This window comes from Bombina bombina, chromosome 6, assembly GCF_027579735.1.
Source record: "Bombina bombina isolate aBomBom1 chromosome 6, aBomBom1.pri, whole genome shotgun sequence".
In the NCBI taxonomy this organism is placed as follows: Eukaryota; Metazoa; Chordata; class Amphibia; order Anura; family Bombinatoridae; genus Bombina; species Bombina bombina.
The window spans coordinates 37,314,908-37,336,170 of NC_069504.1; the positions used below are offsets into that span (position 1 = coordinate 37,314,908).

At 40.5% G+C, this 21,263-nt stretch overlaps 1 protein-coding gene across 1 annotated transcript in view; it reads left to right on the forward strand.

Annotated features, from left to right (window-relative positions):
* STRIP2 (striatin interacting protein 2) overlaps positions 1-21,263 on the forward strand; it is a 165,819-nt gene that overhangs the window by 60,062 nt on the left and 84,494 nt on the right. The window contains exons 6-9 of the mRNA XM_053716370.1: positions 786-851; positions 20,011-20,074; positions 20,382-20,453; positions 20,683-20,757. Coding sequence (XP_053572345.1) covers positions 786-851; positions 20,011-20,074; positions 20,382-20,453; positions 20,683-20,757 — 277 coding nt within the window. The remainder of the gene's footprint in view (positions 1-785; positions 852-20,010; positions 20,075-20,381; positions 20,454-20,682; positions 20,758-21,263) is intronic.

The following is a 21,263-nucleotide window of genomic DNA, read 5'->3' on the forward strand; positions in this document are numbered from 1 at the left end:
GCTACTTCTCTTTCTTTGTGGCTGAGGAGTATCATTCGTTTGGCCTATGAAACTGCTGGACAGCAGCCTCCTGAGAGAGTCACGGCTCATTCTACCAGGGCTGTTTCCTCTTCCTGGGCATTCAAAAATGAAGCTTCTGTGGAACAGATTTGCAAGGCTGCAACTTGGTTCTCTCTTCACACTTTTTCTAAATTCTATAAATTTGATACTTTTGCTTCGGCTGAGGCTTCTTTTGGGAGAAAGGTTCTTCAAGCAGTGGTGTCTTCGGTTTAGGTTCCCTGTCTTGTCCCTCCCGTATCATCTGTGTCTTCTAGCTTGGGTATTGATTCCCAATAGTAATTAGATGATCCGTGGACTCCTCTTGTCATTAGAATGAAAACAAAATTTATGCTTACCTGATAAATGTATTTATTTCTTGACACGGTGAGTCCACGGCCCGCCCTGTTTTTAAGACAGGCTTTTGTCATACTATAAACCTCAGACACCTCTGCACCTTGTTGCTTCCTTTCTCTTCTTTTACTTCGGTTGAATGACTGGGGTTGGAGGGAAGGGAGGTGATATTTAACAGCTTTGCTGTGGTGCTCTTTGCCACTTCCTGCTGGGCAGGAGTGATATTCACAAAAGTAATTAGATGATCCGTGGACTCATCGTGTCAAGAAAGAAAGACATTTATCAGGTAAGCATAAATTTTGTTTTATTTTAAGTTAAACAAGAGAGGTGACCAAAATGAAAGTTATTAGCTACAGACTGGTTGATTATTTGCCTTAATTTGTATCGTCTTTCAGGGAAAAAGATATTGAAAACTTCCTGGAAATGAGTCGGAACAAGTTCATTGGCTTCACCCTGGGACAGTGAGTATTTTAATCTTTCTTGCTTAGCTTTCATTAGCACTTAATACATTGTATTGGAATAATATTGTGCGCATACATTGTAACACTTCGGAAACCTAATGCCTTTAGATGTCTTTCCATCTCCCTCCATCTAAAAATGTACACCTCATAGTTAAATTACATGAGAAAGTGGCAAAATAAAGTATATTGCAAAAAAATTGTCCTCAATATTTTGTTCAAAACTTTGACATAAATAATCCATGATTCCAGACCTATAGGCCAAGTCAATCTATAATACAGCAAATATGTTTATCAGCTAAGCAGGTTAGCCTTGCTCCTAAGGCAACAGTTTTTGAGCCTTATAGTGCAACCCCTTGTCTGCTGATGATGGTTGCAAGCACATGTTTCTGCAAATTTCCATTGAGGGATTAGCTCTGTTCCAGTTTTGTCCCGAACTAGCATATATTATTTAAATGGCTTGGCAAGAGATCTACTATCTGCAGGAACGATTCGTCTACCAGTGAAAGTCAAGACCAGTCTAAGGAGGCCTGTTGACCAAGTTTTTACCCTAAAGAGACCTTTTCTTTGAGTAATAGGTTAGCTTTAATGTGCCATACGTAATAAATCTTTGAACAGTTATTAGATTTATCTAAGGAATAAAAGCTAGATTTCTGTTATCCTCCAAGAAAAAAAATTCTCTTAAGATATGATTTGGTTATAAAATCTGCTGTTTGTGTGCATTCCTGGTTTCTGTACAAGGTCCTATGAAAGCCATGTAAATAGTTGCCTCCAATAAGCCTTTAAAGGTAGCACTGATTTTCATTGCATTGTTACAATAGCAGCATAAGTCTAGCTTTTTTATGCTTGAAGACTTTGCATTACTTAATAATATTATAGCACTTGTATAGTTATAGGATTTTACATTGTAGTGCTAAAGACAAAGGGAAGAGCAGAATATGGCAGAGAGCTTAAGACAAATGAGTATTGAAGCTTACTCTAAGCAAACAGTAACCAAGCAGGTAAACTCAAAAACAGCAAATCATAGCTGGCACCGAACATTAGAACCATATGCAGTAAAAGCAATAAAGTACTAAACTCCTCAGATTCTAGTAAGCATTGAATAAACCGGATACTTTGGCAACAGCAATAACATGTAGACTGCATCCAGGTTCAGCAGGACACTTTATAATGCAGCAGTTAAAACTTAAACTACACACAGTTTCAGGAGAGCACAGTCCAGGCAATATACTCAAATATGCAGCAGTTGTAACTTTGACTATGCAGAATATGCACTCGTTCATGAGAGCACTTAATTTGTCTATGGCCTAAGACAGGAGGTAAGCAAGTTGCAGAAGCCAGTAACCACAAAGCATACAGCAGGACATTCTGTGCACCAGCAAAGAGATCAGAAACAAAGGCAGTTTAAATAGCACTACTGGCACCAAGCAGGATACTTTATAACAGTCTTGTGTGCTGCAGGCGACGACAATGCTCCAGGTTAAGGCATTACAAATGTATGATACAGTCTACCTACCTCTGCCTGGGTTTCTTTCACCAAGATAAAAAGATGATAGTGGGCACCCATGAAAGGTATCAGTTGTTGTGAATAAAAGCAATAAAGGATATTCATAATATTCATTTCTTTATTCTCTTGCTGTCTTTATTTAAAAAGCAGGAATGTAAAACTTTGAAACCGGACCATTTTAGGTTCAGGTTGCTAAAGATAGCAAAAGAACAAAGAAAAATTGATAATAGGAGTAAATTAGAAAGTTACTTAAAATAGCATGCTCTATCTGAATCATGAAAGAAAGAATTTGGGTTTAGTATCCCTTTAATTAATTTGTTTGAGGGTGTTAGCTGAGTGTGACAGCTGATGGGCTACAGATACACATTTTAGTGTTTTATCTGAGAAGGTGATTCGTTATTTAGCACAGGCTGAACCCTTGTGGAAGTTTAATCTGTACCTATTGCAGCTTTCTCATTTAGTGCCCTGTAACCTTTTTCTGCACTGTATAGGAGCATTGCTCATAAGAGTGACGATCATAGGAGGTTAATGGGTATAAACTTGTTAAACGAACATTTAACTTGCTTTTCACATGAATAATTAAAGGGACACTGAACCCAATTTTTTCTTTTGTGATTCAGATAGAGCATGCAATTTTAAGCAACTTTCTGATTTACTCCTATTATCAATTTTTCTTTGTTCTCTTGCTATATTTATTTGAAAAAGAAAGTTCAGAACCTTGGACAGCACTGGTTTATTGGTGGATGAATTTATCCACCAATTAGCAAGAACAACCCAGGTTGTTCACCAAAATGGGCCAGCATCTAAACTTACATTCTTGCTTTTCAAATAAAGATACCAAGAGAATGAAGAACATTTGCTAGTAGGAATAAATTAGAAAGTTGCTTAAAATTGCATGCTCTATCTGAATCACAAAATAAAAGTTTGGGTTCGGTGCCCCTTTAAATGAGTTTAACATGTTAAAACATTTTAATTTTAAATTGATGTTGAAATGTAAGGACGTTCAGTGCACATCACATCCCTACAGACAGATTATTAATTGGTTGTTCTATTGGTGGACAGACGCACGCCTCCAGAGACGTGAAAACACAAAAACAATAGTAACTCTCTTAGATGAGAGGAAGAAAAATAACACAACTCCCTTTAAGTTCCTCTCCATTCACTTTGTGAAACAAGCAGCTGTGTAAACGGCTAACAAATGATTATAATAGTCTGTCCTTTCCCTGCTTGGTGCCCTAGGCCTATACCATGCTGATCATTTGGGTAGCCTAGATCAGACTGGATTTGCACAGATATTTGTTTACAGTTTACATCTATTATCCAATTTACTTTGTTCCCATCATATTCTGTGTAGAAGAGATACCTAGGTAGGCATCTGGAGCACTGCATGACAGGAAATAGTGCTGCCCTCTAGTGCACTTGTAAATGAATAACATTCTTGCAAAACTGCTACTTCTGAGCTTATGTTCCTGCTTTTCAGAAAAAGATACCTAGAGAATGAAGAAAATTGATATTAGTAGTAAATTAGGAAGTTTTTTAAATTGTATCTTCTATCTGAATCATGAAATAAACAAATTGTGTTTCCAATGGCATGGAGAGTCCACAAATCCATTCTAATTGCTAGTGGGAATTTAACTCCTGGCCACCAGGAGGAGGCAAAGAACACCCCAGCAAAGCTTCCCATAACCCCCAGTCATTCTTTGCCTTTGTACGTCATGGTGGTGTGCAAAGATGGTGTCTGAAGAATCCTTTAATGGGTAGTTTCCCTGCAATCAAGGATTGGGGTAATGCTGTGTCCATGTAATCCTCTTGAGTAAGAGTTGTGGTGGCTATTAGCTTATGGAGGTCAGCTGGGTAGTCCTTGCTTTTCCTCCAACAATTTATGCTGTGCCTGTCATGCAGTGAAGTTCCAAGGTAAGTGTCAGTGCATTTTCAACTCAGCGATTTTGCGCGCTTCTAATACACTGTGTCGCACTAAATATTTCTGCGGTCACGTGATGACCGAGCGCAGCTGCTTCCGGCTTCAGCATCATTGCTCAGTGCAGTGCATTTTTTCTTCTGTGATTAACGGAGTGAGCGAAGGAGGTCCGGTTGCCTTAAAGTGAAGGTAAAGTTTGAACACACTAATGAATATGTTAATGTTTCCATAAGCTAATCACTAAGTTTTTATCTCCGTTTCTTTTATATTTAGCAAATAAAACATTTTTATAATTCCCTACCGTTTCTATTTTGACTCCTCCCAATCTCTGTTTCCTTCTTTCTTTCATGTAATTAGCAAGAGTCCATGAGCTAGTGACGTATGGGATATACATTCCTACCAGGAGGGGCAAAGTTTCCCAAACCTCAAATGCCTATAAATACACCCCTCACCACACCCACAAATCAGTTTTACAAACTTTGCCTCCTATGGAGGTGGTGAAGTAAATTTGTGCTAGATTCTACGTTGATATGCGCTCCGCAGCAGGTTGGAGCCCGGTTTTCCCCTCAGCGTGCAGTGAATGTCAGAGGGATGTGAGGAGAGTATTGCCTGTTTGAATTCAATGATCTCCTTCTACGGGGTCTATTTCATAGGTTCTCTGTTATCGGTCGTAGAGATTCATCTCTTACCTCCCTTTTCAGATCGACGATATACTCTTATATATACCATTACCTCTACTGATTCTCGTTTCAGTACTGGTTTGGCTTTCTACTACATGTAGATGAGTGTCCTGGGGTAAGTAAGTCTTATTTTCTGTGACACTCTAAGCTATGGTTGGGCACTTTTATATAAAGTTCTAAATATATGTGTTTAAACATTTATTTCTTCTGTTATGTGTGATCAGTCCACGGGTCATCATTACTTCTGGGATATAACTCCTCCCCAACAGGAAATGCAAGAGGATTCACCCAGCAGAGCTGCATATAGCTCCTCCCCTCTACGTCAGTCCCAGTCATTCTCTTGCACCCAACGACTAGATAGGATGTGTGAGAGGACTATGGTGATTATACTTAGTTTTTATGACTTCAATCAAAAGTTTGTTATTTTAAAATAGCACCGGAGCGTGTTATTACTTCTCTGGCAGAGTTTGAGGAAGAATCTGTCAGAGTTTTTTACTATGATTTTAACCGGAGTAGTTAAGATCATATTGCTGTTCTCGGCCATCTGAGGGAGGTAAAGGCTTCAGATCAGGGGACAGCGGGCAGATGAATCTGCATTGAGGTATGTAGCAGTTTTTATTTTCTGAATGGAATTGATGAGAAAATCCTGCCATACCGTTAAAATGACATGTATGTATACACTTCAGTATTCTGGGGATGGTATTTCACCGGAACTACTCTGTTAAAGGTCACTAATCCTTTTTAATAACTATTTATCATGTTAAACGTTTTTGCTGGAATGTAGAATCGTTTACATTGCTGAGGTACTGTGTGAATAAATATTTGGGCATTATTTTCCACTTGGCAGTTTTTTTGCTTTAATTGTGACAGTTTCGTTTCTCTTCACTGCTGTGTGGGAGAGGGAGGGGCCGTTTTTGGCGCTCTTTGCTACGCATCAAAAAATACCAGTCAGTTACTTTTATATTTCCTGCATGATCCGGTTCATCTCTGATAGATCTCAGGGGTCTTCAAACTTCTTTGAAGGGAGGTAAATTCTCTCAGCAGAGCTGTGAGAATTCTTATAGTGACTGTGAATAAAAACGTTGCTTTGTATTTTTTATGTCAAATTTAATTATTGTTATTTTACTAATGGGAACAAACCTTTGCTAAAAGTTTTGTTGTTTTAAAGTTTGATGCTATAACTGTTTTTCAGTTCATTATTTCAACTGTCATTTAATCGTTAGTACCTCTTTGAGGCACAGTACGTTTTTTGCTAAAAAAGATTATAACCAAGTTGTAAGTTTTTTGCTAGTGTGTTAAACATGTCTGACTCAGAGGAAGATATCTGTGTCATTTGTTCCAATGCCAAGGTGGAGCCCAATAGAAATTTATGTACTAACTGTATTGATGCTACTTTAAATAAAAGTCAATCTGTACAATGTGAACAAATTTCACCAAACAGCGAGGGGAGAGTTATGCCGACTAACTCGCCTCACGCGGCAGTACCTGCATCTCCCGCCCGGGAGGTGCGTGATATTTTGGCGCCTAGTACATCTGGGCGGCCATTACAGATAACATTACAAGATATGGCTACTGTTATGACTGAAGTTTTGTCTAAATTACCAGAACTAAGAGGCAAGCGTGATCACTCTGGGGTGAGAACAGAGTGCGCTGACAATGCTAGGGCCATGTCTGATACTGCGTCACAGCTCGCAGAGCATGAGGACGGAGAGCTTCATTCTGTGGGTGACGGTTCTGATCCAAACAGATTGGACTCAGATATTTCAAATTTTAAATTTAAATTGGAGAACCTCCGTGTATTACTAGGGGAGGTCTTAGCAGCTCTCAACGATTGTAACACCGTTGCAATACCAGAGAAACTGTGTAGGTTGGATAAATACTTTGCGGTACCGGCGAGTACTGACGTTTTTCCTATACCTAAGAGACTAACTGAAATTGTTACTAAGGAGTGGGATAGACCCGGTGTGCCGTTCTCACCCCCTCCAATATTTAGAAAGATGTTTCCAATAGACGCCACCACTCGGGACTTATGGCAAACGGTCCCCAAGGTGGAGGGAGCAGTTTCTACTTTAGCTAAGCGTACCACTATCCCGGTGGAGGATAGCTGTGCTTTCTCAGATCCAATGGATAAAAAATTAGAGGGTTACCTTAAGAAAATGTTTGTTCAACAAGGTTTTATATTACAACCCCTTGCATGTATCGCGCCGATTACGGCTGCGGCAGCATTTTGGATTGAGTCGCTTGAAGAGAACCTTAGTTCATCTACGCTAGACGACATTACGGACAGGCTTAGAGTCCTTAAACTAGCTAATTCCTTCATTTCGGAGGCCGTAGTACATTTAACCAAACTTACGGCTAAGAACTCAGGATTCGCCATACAGGCACGTAGGGCGCTGTGGCTAAAATCCTGGTCAGCTGATGTTACTTCTAAGTCCAAATTACTTAATATACCTTTCAAGGGGCAGTCTTTATTTGGGCCCGGTTTGAAAGAGATTATCGCTGACATTACAGGAGGTAAGGGCCACGCCCTACCTCAAGACAAAGCCAAAGCTAAGGCTAGACAGTCTAATTTTCGTCCCTTTCGGAACTTCAAAACAGGAGCAGCATCAACCTCCACTGCACCAAAACAGGAAGGAGCTGTTGCTCGTTACAGGCAAGGCTGGAAGCCTAACCAGTCCTGGAACAAGAGCAAGCAGGCCAGGAAACCTGCTGCTGCCCCAAAGACAGCATGAACCGAGAGCCCCCGATCCGGGACCGGATCTAGTGGGGGGCAGACTCTCTCTCTTCGCCCAGGCCTGGGCAAGAGATGTTCAGGATCCCTGGGCACTAGAGATCATATCTCAGGGATACCTTCTAGACTTCAAATTATCTCCCCCAAGAGGGAGATTTCATCTGTCAAGGTTGTCAACAAACCAGATAAAGAAAGAAGCGTTTCTACGCTGCGTACAAGATCTGTTAATAATGGGAGTGATCCATCCGGTTCCGCGGTCGGAACAAGGACAAGGGTTCTACTCAAACCTGTTTGTGGTTCCCAAAAAAGAGGGAACTTTCAGGCCAATCTTAGATTTAAAGATTCTAAACAAATTCCTAAGAGTTCCATCGTTCAAAATGGAAACTATTCGGACAATCTTACCCATGATCCAAGAGGGTCAGTACATGACCACAGTGGATTTAAAGGATGCTTACCTTCACATACCGATCCACAAAGATCATCACCGGTATCTAAGGTTTGCCTTCTTAGACAGGCACTACCAGTTTGTAGCTCTTCCATTCGGATTGGCTACGGCTCCAAGAATCTTCACAAAGGTTCTGGGTGCCCTTCTGGCGGTACTAAGACCGCGAGGGATTTCGGTAGCTCCATACCTAGACGACATTCTAATACAAGCTTCAAGCTTTCAAACTGCCAAGTCTCATACAGAGTTAGTTCTGGCATTTCTAAGGTCGCATGGATGGAAAGTGAACGAAAAGAAGAGTTCTCTTTTTCCTCTCACAAGAGTTCCATTCTTGGGGACTCTTATAGATTCTGTAGAAATGAAGATTTACCTGACAGAGGACAGGTTAACAAAGCTTCAAAATGCATGCCGTGTCCTTCATTCCATTCAACACCCGTCAGTAGCTCAATGCATGGAGGTGATCGGCTTAATGGTAGCGGCAATGGACATAGTACCTTTTGCACGCCTACACCTCAGACCTCTGCAATTATGCATGCTAAGTCAGTGGAATGGGGATTACTCAGATTTGTCCCCTACTCTGAATCTGAATCAAGAGACCAGAAATTCTCTTCTATGGTGGCTTCATCGGCCACACCTGTCCAGGGGGATGCCATTCAGCAGGCCAGACTGGACAATTGTAACAACAGACGCCAGCCTACTAGGTTGGGGCGCTGTCTGGAATTCTCTGAAGGCTCAGGGACTATGGAATCAGGAGGAGAGTCTCCTTCCAATAAACATTCTGGAATTGAGGGCAGTTCTCAATGCCCTTCTAGCTTGGCCCCAATTAACAACTCGGGGGTTCATCAGGTTTCAGTCGGACAACATCACGACTGTAGCTTACATCAACCATCAGGGAGGGACAAGAAGCTCCCTAGCAATGGTGGAAGTATCAAAGATAATTCGCTGGGCAGAGTCTCACTCTTGCCACCTGTCAGCAATCCACATCCCGGGAGTGGAGAACTGGGAGGCGGATTTCTTGAGTCGCCAGACTTTTCATCCGGGGGAGTGGGAACTTCATCCGGAGGTCTTTGCCCAAATACTTCGACGTTGGGGCAAACCAGAGATAGATCTCATGGCGTCTCGCCAGAACGCCAAACTTCCTCGCTACGGGTCCAGATCCAGGGATCCGGGAGCGGTTCTGATAGATGCTTTGACAGCACCTTGGAACTTCGGGATGGCTTATGTGTTTCCACCCTTTCCGCTGCTTCCTCGATTGATTGCCAAAATCAAGCAGGAGAGAGCATCAGTGATTCTAATAGCGCCTGCATGGCCACGCAGGACTTGGTATGCAGATCTAGTGGACATGTCATCCTGTCCGCCTTGGTCTCTACCTCTAAGACAGGACCTTCTGATACAGGGTCCATTCAAACATCAAAATCTAACTTCTCTGAAGCTGACTGCTTGGAAATTGAACGTTTGATTTTATCAAAACGTGGTTTTTCTGAGTCGGTTATTGATACCCTGATACAGGCTAGGAAGCCTGTTACCAGAAAGATTTACCATAAAATATGGCGTAAATACCTATACTGGTGCGAATCCAAACATTACTCCTGGAGTAAGGTTAGGATCTCTAGGATATTGTCTTTTCTACAAGAAGGGTTAGAAAAGGGTTTATCAGCTAGTTTATTAAAGGGACAGATTTCAGCTCTGTCCATCTTGTTACACAGGCGTCTGTCAGAAAATCCAGACGTCCAGGCTTTTTGTCAGGCTTTGGCTAGGATCAAGCCTGTGTTTAAAGCTGTTGCTCCGCCATGGAGTTTAAACTTAGTTCTTAACGTTTTACAGGGTGTTCCATTTGAACCCCTTCATTCCATTGATATAAAATTGTTATCTTGGAAAGTTCTGTTTTTAATGGCTATTTCCTCGGCTCGAAGAGTCTCTGAGTTATCAGCCTTACATTGTGATTCTCCTTATCTGATTTTTCACTCAGACAAGGTAGTTCTGCGTACTAAACCTGGGTTCTTACCTAAGGTGGTCACTAACAGGAATATCAATCAAGAGATTGTTGTTCCATCCTTGTGTCCAAATCCTTCTTCAAAGAAGGAACGTCTTCTACACAATCTGGATGTAGTTCGTGCCCTCAAGTTCTACTTGCAGGCAACTAAAGATTTTCGCCAAACTTCTTCCCTGTTTGTCGTTTATTCTGGACAGAGGAGAGGTCAAAAAGCTTCTGCTACCTCTCTCTCTTTTTGGCTTCGTAGCATAATACGTTTAGCCTATGAGACTGCTGGTCAGCAGCCTCCTGAAAGAATTACAGCTCACTCCACTAGAGCTGTGGCTTCCACTTGGGCCTTTAAGAATGAGGCCTCTGTTGAACAGATTTGCAAGGCTGCAACTTGGTCTTCGCTTCATACTTTTTCCAAATTTTACAAATTTGACACTTTTGCTTCTTCGGAGGCTATTTTTGGGAGAAAGGTTCTTCAGGCAGTGGTTCCTTCTATATAATGAGCCTGCCTATCCCTCCCGTCATCCGTGTACTTTTGCTTTGGTATTGGTATCCCAGAAGTAATGATGACCCGTGGACTGATCACACATAACAGAAGAAAACATAATTTATGCTTACCTGATAAATTCCTTTCTTCTGTTGTGTGATCAGTCCACGGCCCGCCCTGTTTTAAGGCAGGTAAATATCTTTTAAATTATACTCCAGTCACCACTTCACCCTTGGTTACTCCTTTCTCGTTGATTCTTGGTCGAATGACTGGGACTGACGTAGAGGGGAGGAGCTATATGCAGCTCTGCTGGGTGAATCCTCTTGCATTTCCTGTTGGGGAGGAGTTATATCCCAGAAGTAATGATGACCCGTGGACTGATCACACAACAGAAGAAAGGAATTTATCAGGTAAGCATAAATTATGTTTTGCCTTGATTCAGGATGTTCAACGTTCCTTATTTCAGACAGTCAGTTTCATATTTGGGATAATGCATATGAATAAATCAATTTTTTTCTTACCTTAAAATTTGACTTTTTTTCCCTGTGGGCTGTTAGGCTCGCGGGGGCTGAAAATGCTTCATTTTATTGCGTCATTCTTGGCAAAAAAAAAATTCTGTTTCCGGCGTCATACGTGTCGCCGGAAGTTGCGTCATTTTTGATGTTTTTTTGCGCCAACAGTGTCAGCGTTCCGGATGCGGCATCATTTTTGGCGCCAAAAGCATTTAGGCGCCAAATAATGTGGGCGTCTTTTTTGGCGCTAAAAAATATGGGCGTCACTATTGTCTCCACATTATTTAAGTCTCATTATTTATTGCTTCTGGTTGCTAGAAGCTTGTTCACTGGCATTTTTTCCCATTCCTGAAACTGTCATTTAAGGAATTTGATCAATTTTGCTTTATATGTTGTTTTTTCTATTACATATTGCAAGATGTCCCAGATTGAGTCAGAAGATACTTCTGGAAAAACGCTGCCTGGTGCTGGATCTACCAAAGTTAAGTGTATCTGTTGTAAACTTGTGGTATCTATTCCTCCAGCTGTTGTTTGTAATGAATGTCATGACAAACTTGTTAATGCAGATAATATTTCCTTTAGTAATGTTACATTACCTGTTGCTGTTCCATCAACATCTAATACTCAGAGTGTTCCTGTTAACATAAGAGATTTTGTTTCTAAATCCATTAAGAAGGCTATGTCTGTTATTCCTCCTTCTAGTAAATGTAAAAGGTCTTTTAAAACTTCTCTTTTTTCAGATGAATTTTTAAATGAACATCATCATTCTGATTTTGATAATGGTTCCTCTGGTTCAGAGGATTCTGTCTCAGAGGTTGATGCTGATAAATCTTCATATTTATTCAAAATGGATTTTATTCGTTCTTTACTTAAAGAAGTCTTAATTGCATTAGAAATAGAGGATTCTGGTCCTCTTGATACTAAATCTAAACGTTTAAATAAGGTTTTTAAATCTCCTGTAGTTATTCCAGAAGTTTTTCCTGTCCCTGATGCTATTTCTGAAGTAATCTCCAGGGAATGGAATAATTTGGGTAATTCATTTACTCCTAAACGTTTTAAGCAATTATATCCTGTGCCATCTGACAGATTAGAATTTTGGGACAAAATCCCTAAAGTTGATGGGGCTGTCTCTACTCTTGCTAAACGTACTACTATTCCTACGGCAGATAGTACTTCCTTTAAGGATCCTTTAGATAGGAATATTGAATCCTTTCTAAGAAAAGCTTACTTATGTTCAGGTAATCTTCTTAGACCTGCTATATCTTTAGCGGATGTTGCTGCAGCTTCAACTTTTTGGTTAGAAGCTTTAGCGCAACAAGTAACAGATCATAATTCTCATAGCATTGTTAATCTTCTTCAACATGCTAATAACTTTATTTGTGATGCCATCTTTGATATCATGAGAGTTGATGTCAGGTATATGTCTCTAGCTATTTTAGCTAGAAGAGCTTTATGGCTTAAAACTTGGAATGCTGATATGTCTTCTAAGTCAACTTTGCTTTCCCTTTCTTTCCAGGGTAATAAATTATTTGGTTCTCAGTTGGATTCTATTATCTCAACTGTTACTGGAGGGAAAGGAACTTTTTTACCACAGGATAAAAAATCTAAAGGTAAATTTAGGTCTAATAATCGTTTTCGTTCCTTTCGTCACAATAAGGAACAAAAGCCGGATCCTTCATTCACAGGAGCGGTATCAGTTTGGAAACCATCTCCAGTCTGGAATAAATCCAAGCCTTTTAGAAAACAAAAGCCAGCTCCCAAGTCCACATGAAGGGGCGGCCCTCATTCCAGCTCAGCTGGTAGGGGGCAGATTACGATTTTTCAAAGAAATTTGGATCAATTCAATTCACAATCTTTGGATTCAAAACATTGTTTCAGAAGGGTACAGAATTGGCTTCAAGATAAGGCCTCCTGCAAAGAGATTTTTTCTTTCCCGTGTCCCAGTAAATCCAGCAAAGGCTCAAGCATTTCTGAAATGTGTTTCAGATCTAGAGTTGGCTGGAGTAATTATGCCAGTTCCAGTTCTGGAACAGGGGATGGGGTTTTATTCAAATCTCTTCATTGTACCAAAGAAGGAGAATTCCTTCAGACCAGTTCTGGATCTAAAAATATTGAATCGTTATGTAAGGATACCAACATTCAAAATGGTAACTATAAGGACTATCCTGCCTTTTGTTCAGCAAGGGCATTATATGTCCACAATAGATTTACAGGATGCATATCTGCATATTCCGATTCATCCAGATCACTATCAGTTTCTGAGATTCTCTTTCCTAGACAAGCATTACCAGTTTGTGGCTTTGCCGTTTGGCCTAGCAACAGCTCCAAGAATTTTTACAAAGGTTCTCGGTGCCCTTCTGTCTGTAATCAGAGAACAGGGTATTGTGGTATTTCCTTATTTGGACGATATCTTGGTACTTGCTCAGTCTTCACATTTAGCAGAATCTCATACGAATCGACTTGTGTTGTTTCTTCAAGATCATGGTTGGAGGATCAATTTGCCGAAAAGTTAATTGATTCCTCAGACAAGGGTAACCTTTTTAGGTTTCCAGATAGATTCAGCGTCCATGACTCTGTCTCTGACAGACAAGAGACGTCTAAAATTGATGTCAGCTTGTCGAAACCTTCAATCACAATCATTCCCTTCGGTAGCCTTATGCATGGAAATTCTAGGTCTTATGACTGCTGCATCGGACGCGATCCCCTTTGCTCGTTTTCACATGCGACCTCTTCAGCTCTGTATGCTGAACCAGTGGTGCAGGGATTACACAAAGATATCTCAATTAATATCTTTAAAACCGATTGTACGACACTCTCTGACGTAGTGGACAGATCACCATCGTTTAGTTCAGGGGGCTTCTTTTGTGCTTCCGACCTGGACTGTAATTTCAACAGATGCAAGTCTGACAGGTTGGGGAGCTGTTTGGGGGTCTCTGACAGCACAAGGGGTTTGGGAATCTCAGGAGGTGAGATTACCAATCAATATTTTGGAACTCCGTGCAATTTTCAGAGCTCTTCAGTCATGGCCTCTTCTAAAGAGAGAATCATTCATTTGTTTTCAGACAGACAATGTCACAACTGTGGCATACATCAATCATCAAGGAGGGACTCACAGTCCTCTGGCTATGAAAGAAGTATCTCGAATACTGGTATGGGTGGAATCCAGCTCCTGTCTAGTTTCTGTGGTTCATATCCCAGGTATAGACAATTGGGAAGCGGATTATCTCAGTCGCCAAACGTTACATCCGGGCGAATGGTCTCTTCACCCAGAGGTATTTCTTCAGATTGTTCAAATGTGGGGTCTTCCAGAAATAGATCTGATGGCTTCTCAACTAAACAAGAAACTTCCCAGGTATCTGTCCAGATCCAGGGATCCTCAAGCGGAAGCAGTGGATGCATTGTCACTTCCTTGGAAGTATCATCCTGCCTATATCTTTCCGCTTCTAGTTCTTCTTCCAAGAGTAATCTCCAAGATTCTGAAGGAATGCTCATTTGTTCTGCTGGTGGCTCCAGCATGGCCTCACAGGTTTTGGTATGCGGATCTTGTCCGGATGGCCTCTTGCCAACCGTGGACTCTTCCGTTAAGACCAGACCTTCTGTCGCAAGGTCCTTTTTTCCATCAGGATCTCAAATCCTTAAATTTAAAGGTGTGGAGATTGAACGCTTGATTCTTAGTCAAAGAGGTTTCTCTGACTCTGTGATTAATACTATGTTACAGGCTCGTAAATCTGTATCTAGGAAGATATATTATAGAGTCTGGAAGACTTACATTTCTTGGTGTCTTTCTCATAATTTTTCCTGGCATTCTTTTAGAATTCCGAGAATTTTACAGTTTCTTCAGGATGGTTTGGATAAAGGTTTGTCTGCAAGTTCCTTGAAAGGACAAATCTCTGCTCTTTCTGTTCTTTTTCACAGAAAGATTGCTAATCTTCCTGATATTCATTGTTTTGTACAAGCTTTGGTTCGTATAAAACCTGTCATTAAGTCAATTTCTCCTCCTTGGAGTTTGAATTTGGTTCTGGGGGCTCTTCAAGCTCCTCCGTTTGAACCTATGCATTCATTGGACATTAAATTACTTTCTTGGAAAGTTTTGTTTCTTTTGGCCATCTCTTCTGCTAGAAGAGTTTCTGAATTATCTGCTCTTTCTTGTGAGTCTCCTTTTCTGATTTTTCATCAGGATAAGGCGGTGTTGCGAACTCCTTTTAAATTTTTACCTAAGGTTGTGAATTCTAACAACATTAGTAGAGAAATTGTGGTTCCTTCATTATGTCCTAATCCTAAGAATTCTAAGGAGAGATCATTGCATTCTTTGGATGTAGTTAGAGCTTTTAAATATTATGTTGAAGCTACTAAGAATTTCCGAAAGACTTCTAGTCTTTTTGTTATCTTTTCTGGTTCTAGGAAAGGTCAGAAGGCCTCTGCCATTTCTTTGGCATCTTGGTTGAAATCTTTAATTCATCATGCTTATGTCGAGTCGGGTAAAACTCCGCCTCAAAGGATTACAGCTCATTCTACTAGGTCAGTTTCTACTTCCTGGGCGTTTAGGAATGATGCTTCGGTTGATCAGATTTGCAAAGCAGCAACTTGGTCTTCTTTGCATACTTTTACTAAATTCTACCATTTTGATGTGTTTTCTTCTTCTGAAGCAGTTTTTGGTAGAAAAGTACTTCAGGCAGCTGTTTCAGTTTGATTCTTCTGCTTATAATTTCAGTTTTTTTCATTATAAGATTTAAACTTTATTTTGGGTGTGTATTATTTTAAGCGGAATTGGCTGTGTTTATTTTATCCCTCCCTCTCTAGTGACTCTTGCGTGGAAGATCCACATCTTGGGTAGTCATTATCCCATACTTCACTAGCTCATGGACTCTTGCTAATTACATGAAAGAAAACCTAATTTATGTAAGAACTTACCTGATAAATTCATTTCTTTCATATTAGCAAGAGTCCATGAGTCCCGCCCTTTTTTTGTGGTGGTTATGATTTTTTTGTATAAAGCACAATTATTCCAATTCCTTATTTTTTATGCTTTCGCACTTTTTTCTTATCACCCCACTTCTTGGCTATTCGTTAAACTGATTTGTGGGTGTGGTGAGGGGTGTATTTATAGGCATTTTGAGGTTTGGGAAACTTTGCCCCTCCTGGCAGGAATGTATATCCCATACGTCACTAGCTCATGGACTCTTGCTAATATGAAAGAAATGAATTTATCAGGTAAGTTCTTACATAAATTATGTTTTTCCGGTCTGTGACGTAAAGAGCGGTCCCACACGCTTTCTACGTCTCACAAAAGTGCATTCACGAGGATCCATTTTACTGCACCTGCGCAAATTGATGATTTCACTACCTACTGTGCATGTGCTAATTGGCAAATCCTCTCTCAAGCGCGCATAATACAAATACGCTTACGAAATGTGAGCATGGATTCGGACATAAACAAAAAAAATTACAGCACATGCGCAGATCATCTAGGAAGTGGATGATGTGGAGTGACAGCCACCTAACAGCTAGATTTTCAATTGGCTAATAAAGAAAAAAAAAACGTGACCAAGACAGAAAATGAAATAAAAATAACGGGTTGAATTTGCAGACCTTAAGAAAGTGATTTAAAACGGCAATAACTTTAATTACAGTCAAATTAAAAAAAAAGTGGTGAATGAAAGTCATTCTGATTTCAAAGAAATAATTATATTCTAGATCGACATCAAGGTAACTTTATCTTCACTTTAAACTCCTTAGTTTGTTCAGGAGCTTGTGAGTTTACTCCAGCAACGACGGAGTATAGAGGGTGCCACCTTAGCTTTTGTAATGTTTTCTGTTATATCTGACTTGTATTAAATTTGACAAAGTAAAAAACATAAGAGTGGTATTTTCATTATGGAAAGGGATAATGATATCTCTATTACTTTTGAAAGGTGTTTGTATTGTTTTGAGGCACAGGTGATACCTCCTGTGCTATTTTGTTCCTTGTGTTAAAAATATGCTTCAGTCTAAAAATAAAGATTCTGTTTTTACTAAGAAAGAGGTTAGTTTTAGATTTAAGCTTGAGCATCTCCGCTTACTACTTAAGGAGGTTTTGGCTACTTTGGAGGATACGGAATCTACAGTTGCTGAGACTCCTAAAGTCAAACTGAATAGAGTTTTTGATGTTAAGCCTAGATCAGTAGAAGTATTTCTTGTTCCCGATTGTATGTCGGACATTATTTCTCAGGAATGGGATAAACCGGATGTTCCCTTTACCCCATTTCCTGGTTTTAAGAAAATGTATCCTGTTACAGACTCTGTGCGGGAACTTTGGCTTACTGTTCCTAAGGAGCATGGGGTTATATCCACAATAGCTAAAAGAACGACGATTCCTCTAGAGGATAGTACCTCTTTCAAGTGCCTTATGGACAGAAAGCTGGAAGGCTACTTAAGAAAAATATTTTCTTCACCAAGGTCTGCTATGGCAGCCAGTTGCCAGCATGGTCGTGGGCGTGGCCTCATATTGGTGCGGCTCCTTAACTGAACTAATTTTGGAGGAGACTACTGTGGAAAAGATCCAAGACAGGATCAAGGCTTTAAAACTGGCTAATAACTTAATTTGTGACACCATTATGCAGGTAGTACGTCTGAGTGCAAAGACTTCTAGTCTTTCCATTCTAGCTTGAAGAGCCTTGTGGCTAAAGTCTTGGTCAGCAGATATAGTTTCCAATGTTATGGTTGCTTCCATGGACATTATTCCTTTTTGCTCGATTCCATCTGAGACCTCTACAGTTATGCATGCTCAGACAATGGAACGGAAAGACCACTCTTGACCTTTCTTAGAGGATAGTTCTAGACAACCTGTCGAGAGGACCATCTGTCCCAAGGCACATGCTTCTTGAGACCATCCTGGGAGATTGTGACTACGGGTGTCGGCCTTCTGGCTGGGGAGCAGTTTGGGGTTCCTTAAGAGCTCAGGGAATCTGGTCTCAGACTGATTCTATCCTTCCAATAAATATCTTAGAGTTAAGAGCAAACTTCAATGCTCTGATAGCTTGGCCCCAATTGAGTTCAGTCCGATTTATCAGATTTAAATCACACAACATCACTTCGGTGGCTTATATCAACCATCAGGGAGGATCAAGGAGATAGCCCGTATTAAACAGGAGCAGGCTTCGGTGATTCTAATTGCTCCAGCTTGGCCTCAGAGAATTTGGTTTGCGGACCTGGTGAAGATGTCGTCCTCTCAACTGTGGAAATTACCGCTGAGGAGGGACGTCATACTTCAGGGTCCTTTTCTTCATCCAAATCTAAATTCTCTGAAGCTGACTGCGTGGAGCTTGAACGTCTAGTTTTGTCTAGACAAGGTTTTTTTGAAAAGGTTATTGACACCTTGATCCAGGCTCGTAAGCCGGTAACTCGCAGGATTTACCATAAGGTTTGGCGCACATGCATTTACTGGTGCAAACCTCTGGGTTTCTCTTGGCGTAAGGTGAGAGTTCCCCGAATTCATTCCTTTCTCCAGGAGGGTCTGAAGAAGGGCTTGTCAGTTACAGTAGTTCCCTGAAGGGTCAGATTTCTGCCCTTTCTTTTCTATTACATAAACATTTGGCCCAATTTCCAGATGTTCAATCTTTTGTTCAGGCCCTGATTAGAATCCGACCTGTGTTTAAACTTGTTTCTCCTCCGTGGAGTCTTAATTTTGTTCTTCGGGTTCTGCAGCAGGCTCCATTTGAGCCTATGCACTCTGTTGATATTAAGTTGTTGTCTTGGAATGTTTTGTTTTTACTAGCTATTTCTTCTACTCGTAGAGTCTCAGAGCTTTTGGCTCTACAGTGTGATCCCCTTATCTTATTTTCCATACAGATAAGGCGGTCCTTCGTACCAAATTGGGATTTCTTCCTAAGGTGGTTTCGGACCGCAATATCAATCAGGAAATAGTTGTTCCTTCATTCTGTCCTAATCCTTTTTCTCATAAAGAATAACCTGGATGTGGTTCGTGCTCTAAAATTCTATCTCCAAGCTACTAAGGAATTTCGTCAATCTTCTGCCTTTTATGTAGTATTTGCTGGCAAACTTAAGGGACAGAAGGCCACGTCCACTATCATTTCTTTTTGGTTGAGGAGTGTCATTCGGATGGCTTATGAGACAGCTGGTCAACAACCTGAGAGGATCACGGCTCATTCAACTAAGGCTGTTTGTTCCTGGGCTTTTAAAAAACAAGGCTTCTGTAGAGCAAATTTGCAAGGCGCCCCCTTGGTCCTCGTTACATACTTTTTCTAAATTTTACAAATTCTATGTTTTTGCCTCAGCTGAGGCTTCCTTTGATAGAAAGGTTCTTCAAGCGGTGTTGCCCTCAGTTTAGGTACACCTGTCTTGTTTCTCTCTCCCTTTCCATTCTGTGTCCTCTAGCTTGGGTATTTGTTCCCACTAGTAATTAGAATACATTTGTGGCATGGAGAGTCCACGATCCGCCCTTTTCTGAATGCAAGTCGGCTTATGATTTTTTATTTATTAATTTTTCTAAACTGCAGGCACCTCTATACCCTTCTCTTTCTGTATTCCCTTGGCTGAATGACTGGGGGTTGTGGGAAGTGGAAGATATATTTAAAGCTTTGCTTGGGTATTCTTTGGGTATTTTGCCCCCACTGGTAATAAAATGGGTTTGTGGACTCTCCATGCCAGAAAAGAAAATAATTTCAGGTAAGCATAAATTTTGTTTTCATGTCCCTTTAACAGAGGTAAGATAAGGAAGTGCAAATCAATTGATATTTTGCTAACAAAATGACAGTGGCTAGCTGTGTCTGCTCCAGTAACAGGTCCGGATTGACCCCAGCAAGTGGTGGTTGGAGTTTGGTTATTGAAAAACAGATTTATTTATTTTTTGTTTGATTTTTTGTAATTTTTCTTCTTAAATGAACCAATGTTCCCTACATTTAGTGACACCGATACCTTGGTAGGATTACCGCGTCCTATCCACGAGAGTGTGAAGACATTGAAGCAGGTAAAGCTTTTTTCCTGTTTTCCAAAAGTAAACTTTGTAAATAAACAAACTGGAGACGTATAAGAAAAAGCGAGAGCACAAGGGTTAAATCTTGTGCTGTTTAGTGTTAGTGAGTGACAAGCTACAGCTCTGAGACATATAAATGTTTGTACAGAAGACGAGGGAACATGTTTGCTATTAATCTATGTAAAGACTCAATAGCCTGCTCTATGGCAATGGAGGACAAATATGAGATGTAGGTACCTGGTGCATATCTGCAAGCAGAATTTACTGTAACAAAGGGCTCTCTCGTACTTTATTTCTGCAGCACAAATATATCTCAATAGCTGATCTACAGATCAAGAAGGAAGAAGAGCTGCAGAAATGTCCAATGTCACTAGTAAGGAAGGACACATACTTTTTATTACTATTTCTTGTTTTCTGGGGCTCTGCGTTGTGTTTTGTGCTTTGTTGTCTTGTCCTGCTCAGCTTGTGCACTTTTCTGCACGTCCTTTGCCGCCGTCTTCATTGCTGCACTGTATTTCTTTCTTCTCTGCTTTTTCTTAGCTGCTCAATGCTGTAGAACTTCTACATTTAATATGATGCTAATAGGGCTGTTATTATTGCAGGGAGAGGAGGATGTGGAGGAGACGCCCAGTGAATGTCTGTACCGGGCCATGCTGTTCAACATACCACAGTATATGGTGAGTACCATTAAAGTCAAAATTAAACTTTCATGACTCAGATAGGGAATGCAATTTTAAACAACTTTCCAATTTACTTTTATCATCACATTTGCTTTGTTCTCTTGGTATTCTTTGTGGAAAGCTAAACCTAGGTAGTCTTATATGCTAATTTCTAAGCCGTTGAACTGCCTCTTATCTCAGTTCATTTTGACAGTTCTTCACAGCTAGACAGCACTAGTTCACGTGTGCAATATAGATAATATTGTGCTCACTCCTGTGGAGTTATTTAAGAGTCAGCTAATCCAAAATGTCGTCCCTTCAATTCCGATTGGCTGATAGAATTCTATCAGCCAATCGGAATTAAGGTATAAAAAATCCTATTGGCTGATGCAATCAGCCAATAGGATTGAACTGGCATTCTATTGGCTGATTGGAACAGCCAATAGAATGCAAGCTCAATACTATTGGCTGATTGGATCAGCCAATAGGATTGAACTTCAATCCTATTGGCTGATTCCATCAGC